Raw genomic sequence first — 17,563 nt, 5'->3', positions numbered from 1 at the left:
TTTTATATTGCTCTTTTATTTGAAATTAATTTAATACATAGGAAAAAAGTTGGGTTACGTTTTAAGATTCGAGTTCAAATATATATTGATTAGTCGTCGAATCATATTTAATTATTATATAATAAAATAATTAAATTGCAAGATGTGATTGGATTAATATGTGCATGGATAAAAAAGTGGTTAATTTTTACATAATTATAAGCTTTTACTAGAAAGATGGAAAGAATATATAAATATATGGGTTGTTTAGAGGGATGACAATGGGTAGGTTTTTCTTTGAGTACTTGTAATGACCAGTACCCAACCGTGTAAATATTGTCTACTCTAGACCCAAAGGGGCCCTCACGGCTTTAAAACGCGTCTATAGGTTAAGGGGAATTCATACTTATATAGTGTCAGAAACTTTTCCCCTATTCGATGTGGGATGTCACAAACTCCCCCCATGCAGATATAACGTTTTCGTTGTATCTTACGAGATTGTGGGACCAAATAGCCAAACACCCCCTACGGGGTCAAGCAAACCCTTACACTGGGGTCAGGGATTGGTTCCGATACCATTCTATAATGACCCATACCCAACAATGTAGATATTGTTCTATCTAGACCCAAAAGGGCCCTTACGACTTCAAAATGCGTTTACAGGGTTAAGAGAAGTTCATACTTATATAGTGCTAGAAACTTTTCCCCTATTTGATGTGGGATGTCACAGTACCCACCTCATCGAGAACGTAATAGGATAGGTATGGGAGGACTGAGGAGCATAAATTGGTCACAAGTAGGTTTTGAAAATTTTTAAAAAACCTTAGGTAAGGTTTGGGGCAAGTTCAACTATTGTCTTAGCCCATCCTACCCTAATTATGAATATAATTGAATAAGAATTATTTAATTTAATTTATTTTTAATTTTCTTTTTTATACCTACAAAATAACAAATTAATTTTTTTTAAATAAAATTTTATAATAATTATTTATTTGTAAATTATATTTATCATTAATATATTTAATTTTTTTTTTAGAAAATAAGCAATTGAATATATATATATATATCAAATAAGGAGGGGAGGGTATGAGAAATTCCCTTACCCATTTAAATTGTTTTTTTTTTGGATGGTTATAAGAATAAGCGTAAATAGTTGACCTAGAGTCAAGACAGAAGTGACCTATCCCAAACTCATTTTATTGTCATCCTTGGTTGCAAACATTTTTTCTCAACATGGTAAAGAGTGGGGATAAGATTTATTTATTTATTTTAACAAAAGTCTACTTATATTACTCTTAAATCTTCAAATAATCATACAAATCACTTATGATATTTTAAAACAGGGTAACACCCTTTCATATTTATTTTTCTAAAACCTTTTCTTCTGTAGAATACTGTAAAAATTTAACTTAAAATATTATTATGTCCACATACAATTATTTAATGATGAATTATCAAGAGAAAGTTCATTAGTGATACTAATAAATCAAAGAAAAAAAAATGAAATATGTGTTTACTTTTCTCCTTTCTTTTATTGGATGGAAGAAATAATATTTTATAGAAAATGAGTTAGAAGAAGGAGAACATAGAATGCTCAAAGAAAAATATTGTCTTATTTCACTAGCGCTAGTTAAATTTTTTCAATATCTATTTGCCCATTTCTCCTATTCCACAACTTCTTTGCTAAACTAAAAACTATCCCAACGAAGAATTACACTTAGGGGTTGAGAGGCGGGATTGGGGGGGAGGGGGCGAGGAGGTTTCGGTGAATAGGTGATTTAATACAAATTCAAAAGGTCCCATTTCCCTTTGAATCCTCACAATTTATATTCCTTTTTTCCCACAACCATTCAACAAAGGATAAAAATTACAAGCAAGCATGAATACAACAATACTCGCCTAATAATTTATAGATGCAAGTCACATGCAAATGCTTCAACACTCTCCAATTACATTAATTCATAAGAATAATTATTTCCCTAATACATTTCGAATTACCCCTCGATATCATTAACAATATGAACAAAAAAATTATTGAAGAATATCCAAAAGGTAATCACACCAATTTTAGTTCATATTTTATCATTGCAACATACATGCTTAAGTAACAAATAATATCTAACACTAGAAATAAATCAAAGAGTAGAATGAGAGCAAAAGAGATAATGACATCAAATTTTACATGAAAAATCTCCTTAGAGATCAAAACTATGAAACTACCAATGATAAAAAATTCCTTTATGACAAACAACCAATTTGTACAAGGTTTTACTTAATTTAAGCTTTCTAATCCTTCACAGACTACATAACCAATACCTTCTCACTTCAGCTGCATGCCTTTATCTTCCAGAATATACTTGGAGTCCTTACCAAGTTTGATCTTGACCTCTTCTTGAAGTTCAATAAAGAAGAAAATGAGTTTTCACCCAAAACCTAAATAGATAAGAAATTGAAAGATGAATGGAATAGAAGAATCAACCCATTTTTTTAAGGAAATCTATTGGAATATAGTTTGGAAATCAAGATGAAAAAGGGATTTTTCTTAACAACCAAACACCCTTAATTAGATAAGGATAGAGAGAGCTCAAGAGAGAAGGAGAATGGCTACATGTATCTCTTTCCCAAAATAGGAAGCAATTTTAGGTTTTAAATGGAAAGAAGCCCTTGATCTCGTGGTTAAGAAAAAAAAAACAACAACTTGAATTGATTTGACCTAAACCTGGATCGATCTTGGAACATGACATTTAAACACTTAGACAAAAAAACTTGTCCTGGCTTTCCCAACTCTTTTTAGAAACAAATAGTTCTAGAAGAAACACTTTGAAAAACTTTGGTTGATTCCATCTCATCCATCTACAACCTCAATTATATACCTTGGTCTCTTAGTAAATTCAATATCTTGATCTTCATTAGGCTAGTAGTTCAAGGAAGGATTTGGAAAAATTGAGTTAGGAAATCCTTAGGAAATTTTTCTAGAATTGCTGATCTAGCTAAACACTCATAAAAACATAAATACTTGTATTACTTTATCATAAAGTTTCCCTTATTGTTTTTGAGTCTTTACAAAATCATCAAACAATTTCCAGCTGGGTGTGAACAATGTGTAGCTGGATGTTGTCAATGCCCAATGCAGTTGTGCTTGTAGAGACAAGTCTCAAGTAGAGAAGAAAGCATTGCTAAAGAACAAGTGAGAACAATGTGCTCTCTATATGTCTTTTAAGTGTGTGTGTGTGTTTTTTTTATCTTTAAATATTTTCTCTGAAAACATAGTTTTGAGAAGACATAAAACAACCATGTTTTTTAAGTCACCATTTGCCAAACACGTTTTTAAGTGTTTTTTTATATTCTAACGAACAGAAACCACAATTCCCTGCAAAGCCTTTATATCCTCACAATGCTCTCCATGGATAGTTTATGCTATTATGAAGAAATAATTCAGATATTGATGAGTACAAGAAGCAACACATAGCTTATCACAACTTTTAACCTCTACAAAGATGAACATGATGCTTCCATCACTAAGGTATAGATGATAGTAATCACTTCATCTTCTTTAACTGAATCACAATTTTTTTGGTAGTTGAGTGTGAATTTCTAGTAGGGTTTTTGCATTGAAGCAACTTCAAGGAAGCATTAGTAGATCTTTAATTAGATTTACAAAAGTAGTACTTGTATGCAACATTCCAACGAGTCCTTTCTACACATTGTTAATGAGTAAAAAAATGCATGCAATTCATATTTGAGTCTTTATCTATTTTCAGGGAAACTTGAGGAACTTCCAATCTATAGGCACTTGATGTCTGCATTGCATGAAACCTTTTGTTGCATCAAAAACCCTAAAAAAATACTTTGCAAATGTGAAATTTCCATAGCTAGTACTAGTAGAAACTAATGATTTCAAGAACCCGATTGAATTATGTTATTTACATATTTCACAACAAAAAGAGCAAATTTGATTAAGATATACTTACTTTGTGTGATTGCTAAGAGACTTGAGAAGGACTAGAAAGTGATCAAAGAGCTATTCTACAAGAGGAACAATGTCTCTCTTGATGATGTGGTAGTCAAGACACTTCAAGCATTACAAGGATGGTATAAATATGTTTTTTTTTTTTTTTCACATGCTTGTTAATGTATGGATTGAAGCAATTTAGGCTAGATTAGTTGGATTGACATCAACTTTAGAGCTTGAGTTGATTTGAGATATCACTCAATTAGATTAATTAATGTACAACCTAAACTTAAAATAGGGTTGAAAGTTTATGATTTGGTTCCCAAAAGAAGTCGGCCAATTAACCTAATGCCCTAAAGGCCATTATGCTATGAAGATAGGTTTTTGAAATTAATGATACTGTCACACCATCCTAATCCAAATACAATATTATTATATAACCATGCTTTATAATATAATGATATTGTCACACACTATCCTTAATCAATTAAAAGACATGCTTTGGAACTCAATCATACTAGAATTAATGATTTATTAAAGTTTTACTTCATAGTAACACCACACTTATTATTACACTTTGCTCTTACAAACATAGGAAAATAAAGCATAAGTAGAGTTTGATTCAAAGAAAAAGAACAAGTTCATCAAAAGAGGCATTTTTAATCACTTCCATTAACCAGCTCTTTTGACCAACGTGACCAAGAAATCTTTATAATTTCCAAGAGCTACATCTTCGATCTTCTTGGTTAGAGGAGTTCCATATTGCTTATTATATTCCTCAGCAATGTCCTTTATATCAACATTGGCTCGGGTTACAATAACTCGACTTAGGGCTTCTTTTTCATTCTCGTTTGCATTAGCTTTCATTGCTGAATCTAAAATCTAAGATTAAAAAAAAAAAAAGTCCAAGAAATGCTTCGACAAAAAAATTAAAAAGCTCATTTTTGTAATGTGTTATAGTGAATTTATCTCACCTTACTGAAATACATCGGAGGAGCATACAAGAAATAAATCGTGTCCTTCAAACTTGGCTCATCAAGATCCTAAACAATGAGGAATTATATTAAAATTAATATTTTTGAAAGCTAATTCATGGAAAAATGAGTTCTAATAAATATTAAAATGAAAAGAATTGTTCAAAGTAACACAAGAATGAGAATTGTTTTTTTTTTTTAAAGAATTTATAAAAAAAGACTGGAGTTTATAAACAATATAATGAATAAGAATAAAAATAGAGTAAAAAAAAGGCACATGAGTGGACCGCACAAATAATGTTCCATGATTCAAAACAATATGTTTTTCCTTATAATTTGTATGTTCATAATTTTACATGTTAAACTATTAGCAAAATATATATTTCAATTTAATTACTTCTTAGAATGTATTTGGTATGTGAAAATAGAATAAAAATAAAGATAAATCATAACATCATGTAAAAGAGAAAGATCAAAATCCTAAAAAAAAAAAGAAGAAAGAATTTTGCATCCACAAGATTGAAATTTTAATTTCATTCCTATATTTAATAAGTAATTTGGACTTAGAAATGAACAGGAAATGGAATAGGTTCCTTTTATTCCCATTCCCATTTTCTATTCTAGTGTTTCAAATATTACATGATTCTTTTTTAACTCTTTTGAAATGAAAAAGTGATAAAAGTAGAGGAAAATGGAAGAGAAGGAAATACAAGAAAGAGGGAAAAGAAACAAAGAAAGAGAAAAGAAGAACACAAGATAACAAAGAAGGATAACAAATACTAACTTTTAAGTCTAATACTAATTAACTTCTTTTTTTTTCTTTTGTCACTTTATTCATTTATTAATGTATAAGTAAAGAATAAAAAGTGCCTTTGATATGCAGGAATTGAAATATGATAGGAATGTTGGATGACATGCATTATGTAAAAAAAAAAAAATCATTTTTTTTGGTAATAATTTTTTTTATTATTGTTATTTTTTTATTTTTAAGAAAAAGTGTGTTTTTCATGCATTCACTCATGTAAAAATAAGGAAAAAGTGTGTTTTCATATACTTGTGTAAAAATAATTACAAAATAGGAACTTTGTAAAAATAATTCAAGTTTTATGTACTCATCCGGTCAAAGGTAGTACCTAGAATGGTCAAAGGTAGCATTTATATAATTAAAATGTAGTATTTGAATTATCAAAGATGTAATTTGACCAAAAAGTGCATGAAATGCTAATTATTTTTAGATAACTACTTGAAATTTGTATTTTATAAACTAGAGTTCCTATTTTGTGGTTTTTTCATATAAATGTATGGAAACATGTTTTTTTTTTTTTTTTACTTCTTATTTCCATTTTTGAAATAAATCAAATGTAATAATGATTGGAAAATAGAATGGATTTCCTATTCCTATTTCATATTCTAATGTTTCAAACAGGCCCTAAGAATTAACAAATATAATATCATGATTATGTTATACCTCTTCAATGTTCTTGTTAAAAGTCTCCTTGTAACATTTGAAGACAACCTTGAGATGAGGCTTGCTTCTTATTGCTAGAATCCTTACAGTCTCTTCATCTTTGAATAGCTTCTTCTTTTCACCATGTCTATTAATGGTTATACCAAGTTTTATAGCCTCTGATCTAACTGCCACATCATTAATTCATGATCCTTCATATCTGTACGTACTTACAAGTGCTACCAAAAGCTGTTGATACAAGAAACAATTTTTCATTACATTATTTCATGTTGATAATAATATTTGTTGCATGGTTTCTTTATGTGGTCATGAGTGTTTAGTTATCATTAGAGAGAATGTGTTTGATTAAAGCTCTCCAAAATCAAAGATGTGGGAGGGAAAGAACTATGTTTGGTTGGTGGGCAAAATGGGCTTTCAAGTTTCAAATTGCGATATACAATGGGCTAGGTTCGGCAAGAAGAAGACTTAGAGGGTGTTTGTCTTTTTAGTTTTTGGCTGAAAACAATTTGCTTTCAGACTTTAAGTTGTTTGTTTTTCTAGTTTTCGTCACTTATTATAAATTTTTGGTTGAATAGAAAAAGCCAAAATACTTGGCTTTTCTAAATGGAAAAAGTACTATATTGTTTTTCTTTATTTTTTAATACTTAATAGAAATAAAATATTACAAAAACAAACAACCTAAGACTTAATAATATCAAACACTATTTAGTTTTAATCTATATAAAATTAAGCTAAAAAAACAAAAAACACCTTATGCCTTTTAGTCCATAAATGAACTTCAAATTGGATCCAACATATGATAAAGCTTGAAGTCCAATTTATTATGGTTGGGCTCAAGGGTTGTGGTATAGGTTCTTGGATGGAGTTTTTGAAGTGTTGGACCAAACTAAAATGAAATCTCAACTATTGAGTTGATATTTGATGATATTGATTTTGACAATAGTTGTAGGAAGTGCTTTTAGCCTAAAAAGTGTTTTTGAAAAAAAATTGGATGATTGGTAAAATTTAGGAAACACTTCTAAAAATATGAAAAATCACTTGTAGTATTGAAAAGTCACTTATAATATTTTTTAGAGAAACACTTGATAAATGATTTTTGTAAAAATACTTCCAAAGAAAACACTTCCACTAAAAATACTGAGTAAAAACACTATCAAACATACTTTAAGAGCGTATTTAACAGTGTTTCTTCTTGAAGTGTTTTTAGTAAAAGTGTTTTGTTTACAAGTGTTTTTAGGTGATTTTTTAATTTTTTGAAGTGTTTTCTAAATTTTTTCAAACAATTGATTTTTTTTCAAAAAAAGTTTTCTTTTTTCTTTTTATACTAAAAGTGCTTTATAGAAACATTATCAAACGAACTCTTAAGTTACCTTTCAAATATGACCAAGTTGCTTTCTAAATATAATCATCTTGCATAATTATGATCATGTAATTATTGATTGGTTCATTAACATGACTATATATATTACCTCTCACAATATACTAACCAACACTGCACCATATAAAACTCCATTATTGAGAAAAAGACACAATTATAGGACTTTCTAAGAGTCTAACTAATGGGGATAAAAAAAAAGTTCGACACTCCAATTGTAGAAGAGTAGGCTCAAAAGATCATTTGCAATTGCATATCCTTAGGCCCAACCATCATTTATGGAGAAAATATATTTAGAAAGAAAGACAAATGCCATATTTTTAAGAAATAATTAGTCAAAATGCTTCTATAAATTAATAAGATAGAAATGCTCTTTACTTGATAAAAAATTGCATGATATCTCACTAATCTAAGTCAATTTTTATTTTCAAATAAAACAACTAAAAATAATGCTCCTATACTTCAAATATAGTTTGATGCAAAAAAGAAATAAAAAAAGAAAAAAAACGTTACTAAAAGTAGTACTAACCTGGCATTCGATGCCTTCAACTCGGGAAGCAACGTCTTCCTCGATGGATTCACTGTAGAGGGACTGGTATGCTTTCCTAGCTCCCAAGAGCTTGTCTGATGATCTGGTGCATGCAAGTTCAATGAGTAAGCCATATGCTTGAGGGCGTCCGTCCAAAGCCTTCCTTGCCATGCGAGCATCTCTTTCCCAAGGATGCATAGTCCATTGCACCACAACATCCTGACCACAAAAATATTAAAAAACTAATCATATTATTGCAAAAACCAATATTTAAGTCATCATTAGTCTCTTTGTCTTTTGTAATTCGCTTGTAATTTTTGTTTTCTCATGAGATTTTTTTTTAATGATAAAATAATATATAAATATTTTTAATTTTATGTTTCGCATAAATACCTAATTTTATATTAGACATATAGATACCTGAAAACGCAAAAAATCCTTTACTAGAAATGCAATATGTTAATCTTGCCATCTCTCAAACAAGAAGTATTTATCCTTAAGAAAGAAGGAAGAATTTTCATTCCTAAAAGTTGTCTAAGTCTTCTGGATGCCATTTTACTAAGATCTCCATCATTGATTTCTCGTCAACTCCAAGTATTCCTAGAAATGTAAATCAAGATTATTTCAACCTTCTAATCAATATTAATAATGAAAGAACAAAGAAACAATTTGAAATCATATGGGACATGAGATCATATGAAATCATCCATATTGTCACAAATTTTCACTAGAATTATTAAGAAACTAACATGCCACGATAAGTACAACTAGAGTAAACAATTTGAATGCAAAAGAATGCAGTTGTTTGTGATTTAGAAAGAATAAAGTCAAGGGAGAAGGAGAAAGAACCAGATAAAGCCTTTTCGAGAGTGCGACTCTCATTTGGCAAAGACATAATTTTTCTCCCTTCTTCGTTTGTTTTCTTTTTCCTTCTTTTGATGGAGGCAACAACAATGGTGGCCTTCTTTACCTCCATCATGGCATTAATTTTATAAGTAAGCTAAGGGGTATTTAGGGTAAGTAAGAAGATTAAAAAATGGAATGACTTGTGGGAGGGGGGAAATGTCTTAATTGCATGTCAACATCATAGTGTACTTGCTTAAGTTATTTTTGAAGTTTTATCCATTTTTAAGATTTGAATATTTTCAATTTGATTTTGAGTCTTGAGAGTGGTTTTAGCTACTACAACTATTTTTATAGAGAATTATTGAGTGTCTATGTAAATAAAAAAGTAGTAATTTTGATAGTATTCCTAGTAATATCAATTTTTTAGAAGAAACATTTACTAATAGGACTAGTTTAAGAATCATTTCAAGAGATTCTTAAAAAAATTTAAAGTAATTTTTAAAATTTTATCAAATGCCTAATTTTAATAAAATTTCCAAAATCATTAATTTTTTTTCCATTAAATAATGTGATTTTAAAATTTTATTTAATACCTAATTTTTTTTTTTTTAAATTTCCAAAATCACTCTAAAACACCCTCTCATAATCAATTTTCTAACACCTTTTCTTCTACACATTATTGTAAAAATTTAACTTAAAATATTATTATGTCCCCATATAATTATTTAATGAGGAATTATCAAGAGAAAGGTCATTAATGACATTAATAAATCATAGAAAAAAGATGAAACATATGTTTGATTTTCTACTTTCTTTTAATGGATGGAAAAAATACTCAAAATATTTTATAGAAGGGGAGTTGGAAGAAGGAGAACATGGAATGCACAAAGAAAAATATTATTTTATTTTATCAACATTAGTCCATTTTGTCTATTTCACGACTTTTTTGTTGAATTAAAAATCGAAGGTGAATCTTAATGATGAACTACACCTCTACAGAGAAAGGGGAAGGGGGGGTGGGTGAGTAGGTGATTTTATAAATACCTTTTGAATCTGTATAAAATCACTTATTTGCCCCTCCTAAGTCCCCCGATCCCCTAACATATATTATCATTCCCTTTGAATCGTCACAATTTATATTCCTTTCTTTTAACAACTATTTATTTATATTCCTTTCTTTTAACAGCTATTCAACAAAGGATAAAGAATATCACAAGCAAGAATTAATGCAATAATACCCTCCCAATAGTTTATAAATACAAGTCACATGCAAATGCTTTAACACTCCCTAATTACATTAATTCATAAGAACAATTATCTTCCTAATATATTTCCAATTACCTCTTGATATTATTAACAATATGAATAAAAAATTAATCAAGAATATCCAAAAGGTAATTACACCCATTTCAAATCATATTTCATCCTTTCAACATACATGCTTAAGTAACAAATGATATCTAACATTGGAAATGAATCAAATAGTAGAATGAGAGCAAAAGAGACAATGACACAAGATTTTATGTGGAAAATCTCCTTAGATATTAAAAAAAACTATGAATCTACCAATGATAAAAAAATTCCACTATCAAGAGTAACCAATGCGTAGAAGGTTTTACTTAACTCAAGTTTGCTAATATTTCACGGATTGCTTAACCAACACCTTTTCACTTCAGCTGCAGGCCTTCATCTTTTGGAACATTCTTGAAGTCCTCACCAAGCTTGAGCTCGACTTCTTCTTGAAGTTCAATCAAGAAGAAAATGAATTTTCATCCAAAACCTAAATAAATAGTAATTGAAAGATGAATAGAATAGAAGAAGAAAATGAGTTTTCAGCCAAAACCTAAATAAATAGGAAATTGAAAGATGAATGGAATAGAAGAATCAACCCATTTTTAAGAAAATCTGATGGAAAACAATTTGGAAATCAAGATCAAAAAGAGAATTTTCTTAACAACTAAACACGCTTAATTAGATAAGGATAGAGAGAGCTCAAGAGGGAAGGAGAACGGCTGCAGGTATCTCTTCCCAAAATAGGAATCAATTTTAGGTTTTAAATGAAATGAAACCCTTGATCCAACGGTTAAGAAAACATAAAGAAAAACGCAACCTGAATCGACCTAACCAAAATCTAAATTGATATTGAAACAAGGCGTTTAAACACTTAGACAAGAAAAGTTGTCCTGACCTCCTCAACTCTTTTAAGAAATAAATAGTTCTAGAATAACTAATTTGAAAAACTTGGTTGATTCATTTCATCCATCTACAACCTCAACTACATCTTTTGGTCCCTTAGCAAATTCAGCATTTTGATTTTCATTAGGCAAGTAGTCCAAAGAAGGATTTGGAAAAATTGAGTTAAGAGACACTTAGGAAATTTGTCCAAAATTATCAACCTAACTAAACACTCACAAAAACATAAATACTTGTATTACTTTATCATAAAGTTTCCCCTATTGTTTTTGGGTCTAGAAAAATCATCAAACAATTTCTGGACAAGGTGTCACTAGATGTTGCCGATGCCAATGGAGTTGTGCTTGTAGAGATGAGTCTCAAGTAGAGAAGGAGCATTGCTAAAGAACAAGTGAGAATGATGTGCTCTCCATATGTCTTCTAAGTGTTTTTTAGCTTTAAATATGTTCTATGAAAACACAGTTTTGAGAAGACATAGAACAACATTGTTTTTTAAGTCACCATTTGTCAAACATGTTTTTAAGTGTTTTTTATTCTAAAGAATGGAAATCACACTTTCCAACATAGCCTTTATATTCCTCAATGCTTTCCATGGATAGTTTATGCTATCATGAAGAAATAATTTGGATATTGATGAGTACAAGAAGCGACACATCGCTTATCACAACTTCCAACCTCTACAAAGATGAACATAGTGCTGCCATCACTAAGGTACGATAATGGAAATTACTCCATCTTCTTTAATTGAACCACAATTTTTTTTTTTTTTTTGGTGAGTTAGAATTTCTAGTAGGGTTTTTGCATTGAAGCAACTTCAAGGAAGTAATAGATGTTTAATTAGATTCATGGAAGTAGTACTTGTGCACAACATTCCAACTAGTCCTTTCTACACATTGTTAATGAGTAAAAAGTGAATACAATTCATACATGACTCTTTACCTATTTTCAGGAACTTGATCAGGGACTTCCAATCTATAGGCACTTGATACCTACATTGCATGCAACCATTTGGTGCATCAAAAACACTAAAAAATAATTTGCAAAGGTGAAGTTTCCATAGCCAGTACTTGTAGAAACTAGATTGTCTTGATTACTAGTAAAATTCTAATGATTTCAAGAGCACCCAATCCAATTGTGTTATTTGAGTATTGCATAACAAAAAGAGAAAATTTGATTTAGTTATACTTTGTGTGATTGTTTTGAGACTTGAAGGTGATCAAAAAGCCATTTTCTGATTAATTAAAATTTTGTGGTTAAAAATAATTGCTCATAGACTTAGAGCAACAAACTCACCAAAATAATAATAATAAAATAAAATTTGTGGAAAAAAAAATCTTCTGTCACAAGATACTAATTTTTAATGACAAATTAGTTTGTGGCAAAACCTCATATTTGTTGTAGTGGTATTACAAGGATGGAATAAGTAAGTTTTCTTTTTAATTTTTTTTTTGCATGCTTGTTAATGCATTGATCGATGCGACTAAGGTTAAATTAGTTGGATCGACATCAACCTTAGAGCTTGAGTTGATTTAAAATATCACTTAATTAGATTGATTAATTTACAATCCAAACTTAAAGTAGGGTTCAGAGTTTATGATTTGGTTCAAAGAAGAAGTTGGCCAATTAACCTAATGCCCAAAAGGCCATTTAAAAAAAAAAAAAAAAATGCTATGAAGATAGGTTTTTTGAAATTAAATGTTATTGTCATGCACTATCCTTAATCCAAATAGAATATTATTATATAACCATGCTTCAATCAATTAAAAGACATGCTTTGGAACTCAATCATACTAGAATTAATGATTTATTAAAGTTTTACTTCATAGTAACACCACACTTATTATTACACTTTGCTCTTACAAACATAGGAAAATAAAGCATAAGTAGAGTTTGATTCAAAGAAAAAGAACAAGTTCATTAAGAGAGGCATTTTTATCACTTCCTTTAGCAGAGCTCTTTGGACCAACGTGACTAAGAAATCTTTATAATTTCCAAGAGCTACATCTTCAATCTTCTTGGCTAGAGGAGTTCCATATTGCTTATTATATTCCTCAGCAATGTCCTTCATATCAACATCAGTTCGGGTTACAATAACTCGAGTTAGGGCTTCTTTTTCATTCTTGGTTGCAGTAGCTTTCATTGCTGAATCTAAAATCTAAGATTAAAAAGAAAAAAAAAAGTTCAAGAAATGCTTTAACAAATAAAAATAAAATGATCATTTTTGTAATGTGTTATAGTGAATTTATCTCACCTTACTGAAATACACTGGAGGAGCACACAAGCAATAAATTGTGTCCTTCAAACCTGATTCCTCACCGAGATCCTAAATAAATTAAATAAGGAGGAATTATATTAAAATGAATATTTTTGAAAGCTAATTCGAGGAAAAATGACTTCTAATAAATATTACAATGAAAAGAATTGATCAAAGCAACATGAGAATGAGAACTGCTGTCCTACTTATTTATTTATTTTTTCTAAAAAGAGAAAAAAGAATAAAAATAGAGGAAAAAAACTGCATAAATAATGTTCCATGGTTCGAAATAATATGTTTTTCCTTATAATTTGTATGTTCATAATTTTATGTGTTAAACTATTAGCAAAGTATATATTTCAATCTAATTACTTCTTAGAATGTATTTGGCATGTGAAAATAAGAAAGAAAAAAAAATCATAACATCATGTAAAAGAGAAAAATCAAAATTCGAAAAAGATAGAATTTTGCATCCACAAGATTGAAAATTTAATTTTATTCCTATATTTAATAAATAATTTGGAGTTATAAATGAATAGAAATGGAATGGGTTTTTTTTTGTTCCTATTCTAGTGTGTGAAAAGCTAATAATAGTATAGGAAAAAGGATGAGAAGGAAATATAAAAAAGAGGAAAAAAGAACAAAGAAAGATTAAAAAAAGAAAAAGAAAAAAGATACGGTAACAAAGAAGGATAAAAGATACTAACTTTAAGTCTTTTGATTAACCTTCACATTTTTCTTTTCACTTTATTCATTTGTTAATGTTTAAGTAAAGAATAAAAAGTGCCTTTGATAAGCAAGAATTAAAAAAAAAGGAAATAAAAAATTTTTTGGTATTTTTTTATCTCTATTTTTGAAATAAAGTAATAAATGAACTGTGGAATAGATTTCCTGTTCCCATTCATATTCTAATATTTCAAACATGCCCTAAGAATTTACAAATATAATATCATGACTATGTTATACCTCTGCAATGTCCTTGTCGAAATCATCATAGTAACATTTGAAGACCTCCTCGAGATGAGGCTTGCTTCTTGTTGTTAGAATCCTTACAATCTCTTCATCTTTGATTAGCATCGTCTTATCACCATTTCTAATGGCTTTATTAAGTTTTTGAGCATCCGATTCAATTGCCACATCATTCTTTCGTGATCCTTCATATCTGTACGAACTTACAAGTGCTACCAAAAACTGTTGATACAAATAAGGATTAAAATATCGGTAATCATGGATATATCGATACTTAGATTTTATAGATATATCAAATATATCGGGGACATATCGGTGAATATTTTATAGTAAAAATATATTGAAAAACTAAAAAATGATAAAAAATAATAAATAATACATATATTGAAGTTATTTTAATGAAATATATATATATATATATATATATATATATTATTAAAAATGTTAATAATTTATTTATAAATTTATATTTTTATATATTTAATTACTATAATTAAATTTAACTTATTTACAATAATTTTATTTTCATAATTTATAATACATATATACTAATAAATTTTATTTTATAAACTAATAAATATGTAATATGCATCTTATGAAACCAAGACCAATACAACTTTATTGGCAAGTGACTTAAATTCCATGCAGAAGTTCAAGTCTTGGTGGTGTGCTTTGGGTGAATAATTTTTCTAATGTTTGTAGAAGGATGCTCCCATCTTATGCATGAGGTGTGGATTGGGTTACAACAAGAATGCATGCTTTTGAAGGATGGATGGATGGTGTGGGCTGCAGCAAGTTGGGTGGGATGCTTTTGAGGCCCATTTCAAAGCTTTAAATAAAAGGAAAAAATAATAAATATTTGATAAAATTTAAGAAACACTTTTAAAAAATCACTTGTAGTACTTTTAGAGAAATACTTGATAGAATATTTTTTAAAAAACACTTTCAAAGAAAATACTTTCACTAAAAATATTTTGAATTAAAAAACTGTTAAATGCATTTTTTAACAATGTATATACAATATTTTTACTTAAAGTGTTTATAGTAAAAGTGTGTTATTTACAAGTGTTTTTAGATGATTTTATAATTTTAAAAAATATTTTAAAATTTTTTTTAAATGATTAATTTTTCTTTAAGAACCATTTTTTTATATACTAAAAGTACTTTCTAGAAATAATATTAAACACTCTAAGTTACCTTTCAAATATGACCAAGTTACTTTCTAAATATGATCATCTTAACTAATTATGATCACATTAATTCTCGATTGGTTCCTTAATATGACTATATATATTACTTCTCATAGTACCCTAACTAAGACTGCACCACATAAAACTCCTTTATTGAGAAAAGACACAATTATAGGACTTTCTAAGAGTCCAACTAATGGGGTTTTAAGGCTCAAAATAGGTGGCTTGAACCCAAAAAAAGTTCCAAACTCCAATAGTAGAAGAGTAGGCTCAAAAGATTATTTGCAATTGCATATCCTTATGCCCAACCATCATTTATGGAAAAAATATATGTTAGAAAGGAAGACGAATGCATTTTTCTTAAGGAATAATTGGTCAAAATGCTTCAATAAATTTATAAGATAGAAATGCTCTTCACTTTATAAAAATTGCATAACATCTCACTAATCCAAGTCAAAGTTTATTTTCAAATATAATAACTAAAAATATGATCATATACTTCAAATATCGTTTGATGCATTTTTTTTTTATACTAAAAGTGGTACTAACCTGGCGTTGGATGCCTTCAACTCGGCAAGCAACGTCTTCCTCGATGGATTCACTGTAGAGGGACTGGTATGCTCTCCTAGCTCCCAAGAGCTCGTCTGATGATCTGGTGCATGCAAGTTCAATGAGTAGGCCATATGCTTGACTGCCTCTTTTCAAAGCCTTCCTTGCCATGCGAGCATCTCTTTCCCAAGGATGCATGGTCCATTGCACCACAGCATCCTGACCACAAAAATGTTAAAAAAACTGATCATATTATTGCAAAAACCAATCTTAAGTAATCTTTAGTCTCCCTGTCTTTTGTACTTCCATTTTAATATTTGTTTTTTTATAAGAATTAATTTTTTTTATGATAAATAATATATAAATATCTTTAATTTTATATTAACATAAATATCTAATTTTGTATTTGATATATAGATACCTTAAAACGCTTAAATTCCCTTTTTAGAAATTTAAGAAGAATTTCTTCACATTTCTCAAACGGGAAGCGTTCATCCTTCAAAAAGATGCTAGAAGTTTCATTCCTAAAAGTTGACAAGTGTTCTGGTTGCCATTTTACTAAGATCTCCAGCATTGATTTCTCGTCAACTCCAAATATTCCTGGAAATGTAAATCAAGATTATTTCAACCTTCTAATAAATATCAATAATGAAAGAACAAACAAACAAACTGAAAAATGTTTGAATATGGGAATTATATAACATTTGCTCTCCAAATCTGATATTGTATCTAAATTCAAAATTGTTATATTAATTTGTAGACTGTATTCATTAACTAGTGGGGAGAAAAAACTATAGTGTAAATTGCAGGAAAAGAAAAAAGTTTCATATGGGACATGAGATCATATGTAATCATCCTTACTATCACAAATTTTCACTAGAATTATTAAGAAAATAATAGATGAATGAGTAGAAAGTATATTGTAAAAGAAGGTAGTTGTTTGTGATTTAGAAAAAAACAAAGTTAAGAGAGAAGGAGAAATTACCAGAGTGAGAAACAGAGAAAGACTTTGCGAGAGCATCTGACGAAGACATAATTGTTTTCTCTTCTTTGTTTGTTTGTTTTTTCCTTCTTTTGATGGAGGCAACAAGAATGGTGTCTTTCTTTACCTCCACCATAGCATTAATGTTATAAATAAGCTAAAGGGGTATATAGGGTAAGCAGGACCATGAGACTAAAAGATAGAATGACTTGTGGGAGGGGGGAAAGGTCTTAATTGTTTGTCGTCATCATAGTGTACTTGCATTCATTTATGGGATTCTTAAGTTATTTTTGAAGTTTTATC

The 17,563-nt window shown here is 29.1% G+C and overlaps 1 protein-coding gene across 1 annotated transcript; it reads right to left on the bottom strand.

The window, feature by feature from the left end:
• Positions 1-4,493: 4,493 nt before the first annotated feature.
• Positions 4,494-17,340, bottom strand: LOC117929126 (annexin D4-like). The gene is made up of 6 exons (XM_034849342.1): positions 17,264-17,340; positions 16,700-16,878; positions 16,279-16,497; positions 14,537-14,761; positions 13,568-13,639; positions 4,494-4,813 (listed from the first exon to the last, which is right to left on the bottom strand). The coding sequence occupies exons 1-6, from the start codon at positions 17,310-17,312 to the stop codon at positions 4,604-4,606; spliced, it is 954 nt and encodes a 317-aa protein (XP_034705233.1). The 5' UTR covers positions 17,313-17,340; the 3' UTR covers positions 4,494-4,603.
• Positions 17,341-17,563: the final 223 nt, after the last annotated feature.

The sequence above is a fragment of the Vitis riparia genome, chromosome 13, assembly GCF_004353265.1.
Source record: "Vitis riparia cultivar Riparia Gloire de Montpellier isolate 1030 chromosome 13, EGFV_Vit.rip_1.0, whole genome shotgun sequence".
Lineage (NCBI taxonomy): Eukaryota > Viridiplantae > Streptophyta > Magnoliopsida > Vitales > Vitaceae > Vitis > Vitis riparia.
This window is presented reverse-complemented; position numbering and strand designations above follow the sequence as displayed.

Bases quoted from the DNA above. Each gene is read 5' to 3' on its own strand.
- LOC117929126 (XM_034849342.1), bottom strand. From the start codon at position 17,312: ATGTCTTCGTCAGATGCTCTCGCAAAGTCTTTCTCTGTTTCTCACTCT. The intron at 16,498-16,699 runs GTATCTATATAT...TTTTGTGGTCAG, and splicing joins GGGAATTTAAGCGTTTTAAG to GATGCTGTGGTGCAATGGAC. The intron at 13,640-14,536 runs GTATAACATAGT...TAATTTATTTAG, and splicing joins TCGACAAGGACATTGCAGAG to GATCTCGGTGAGGAATCAGG.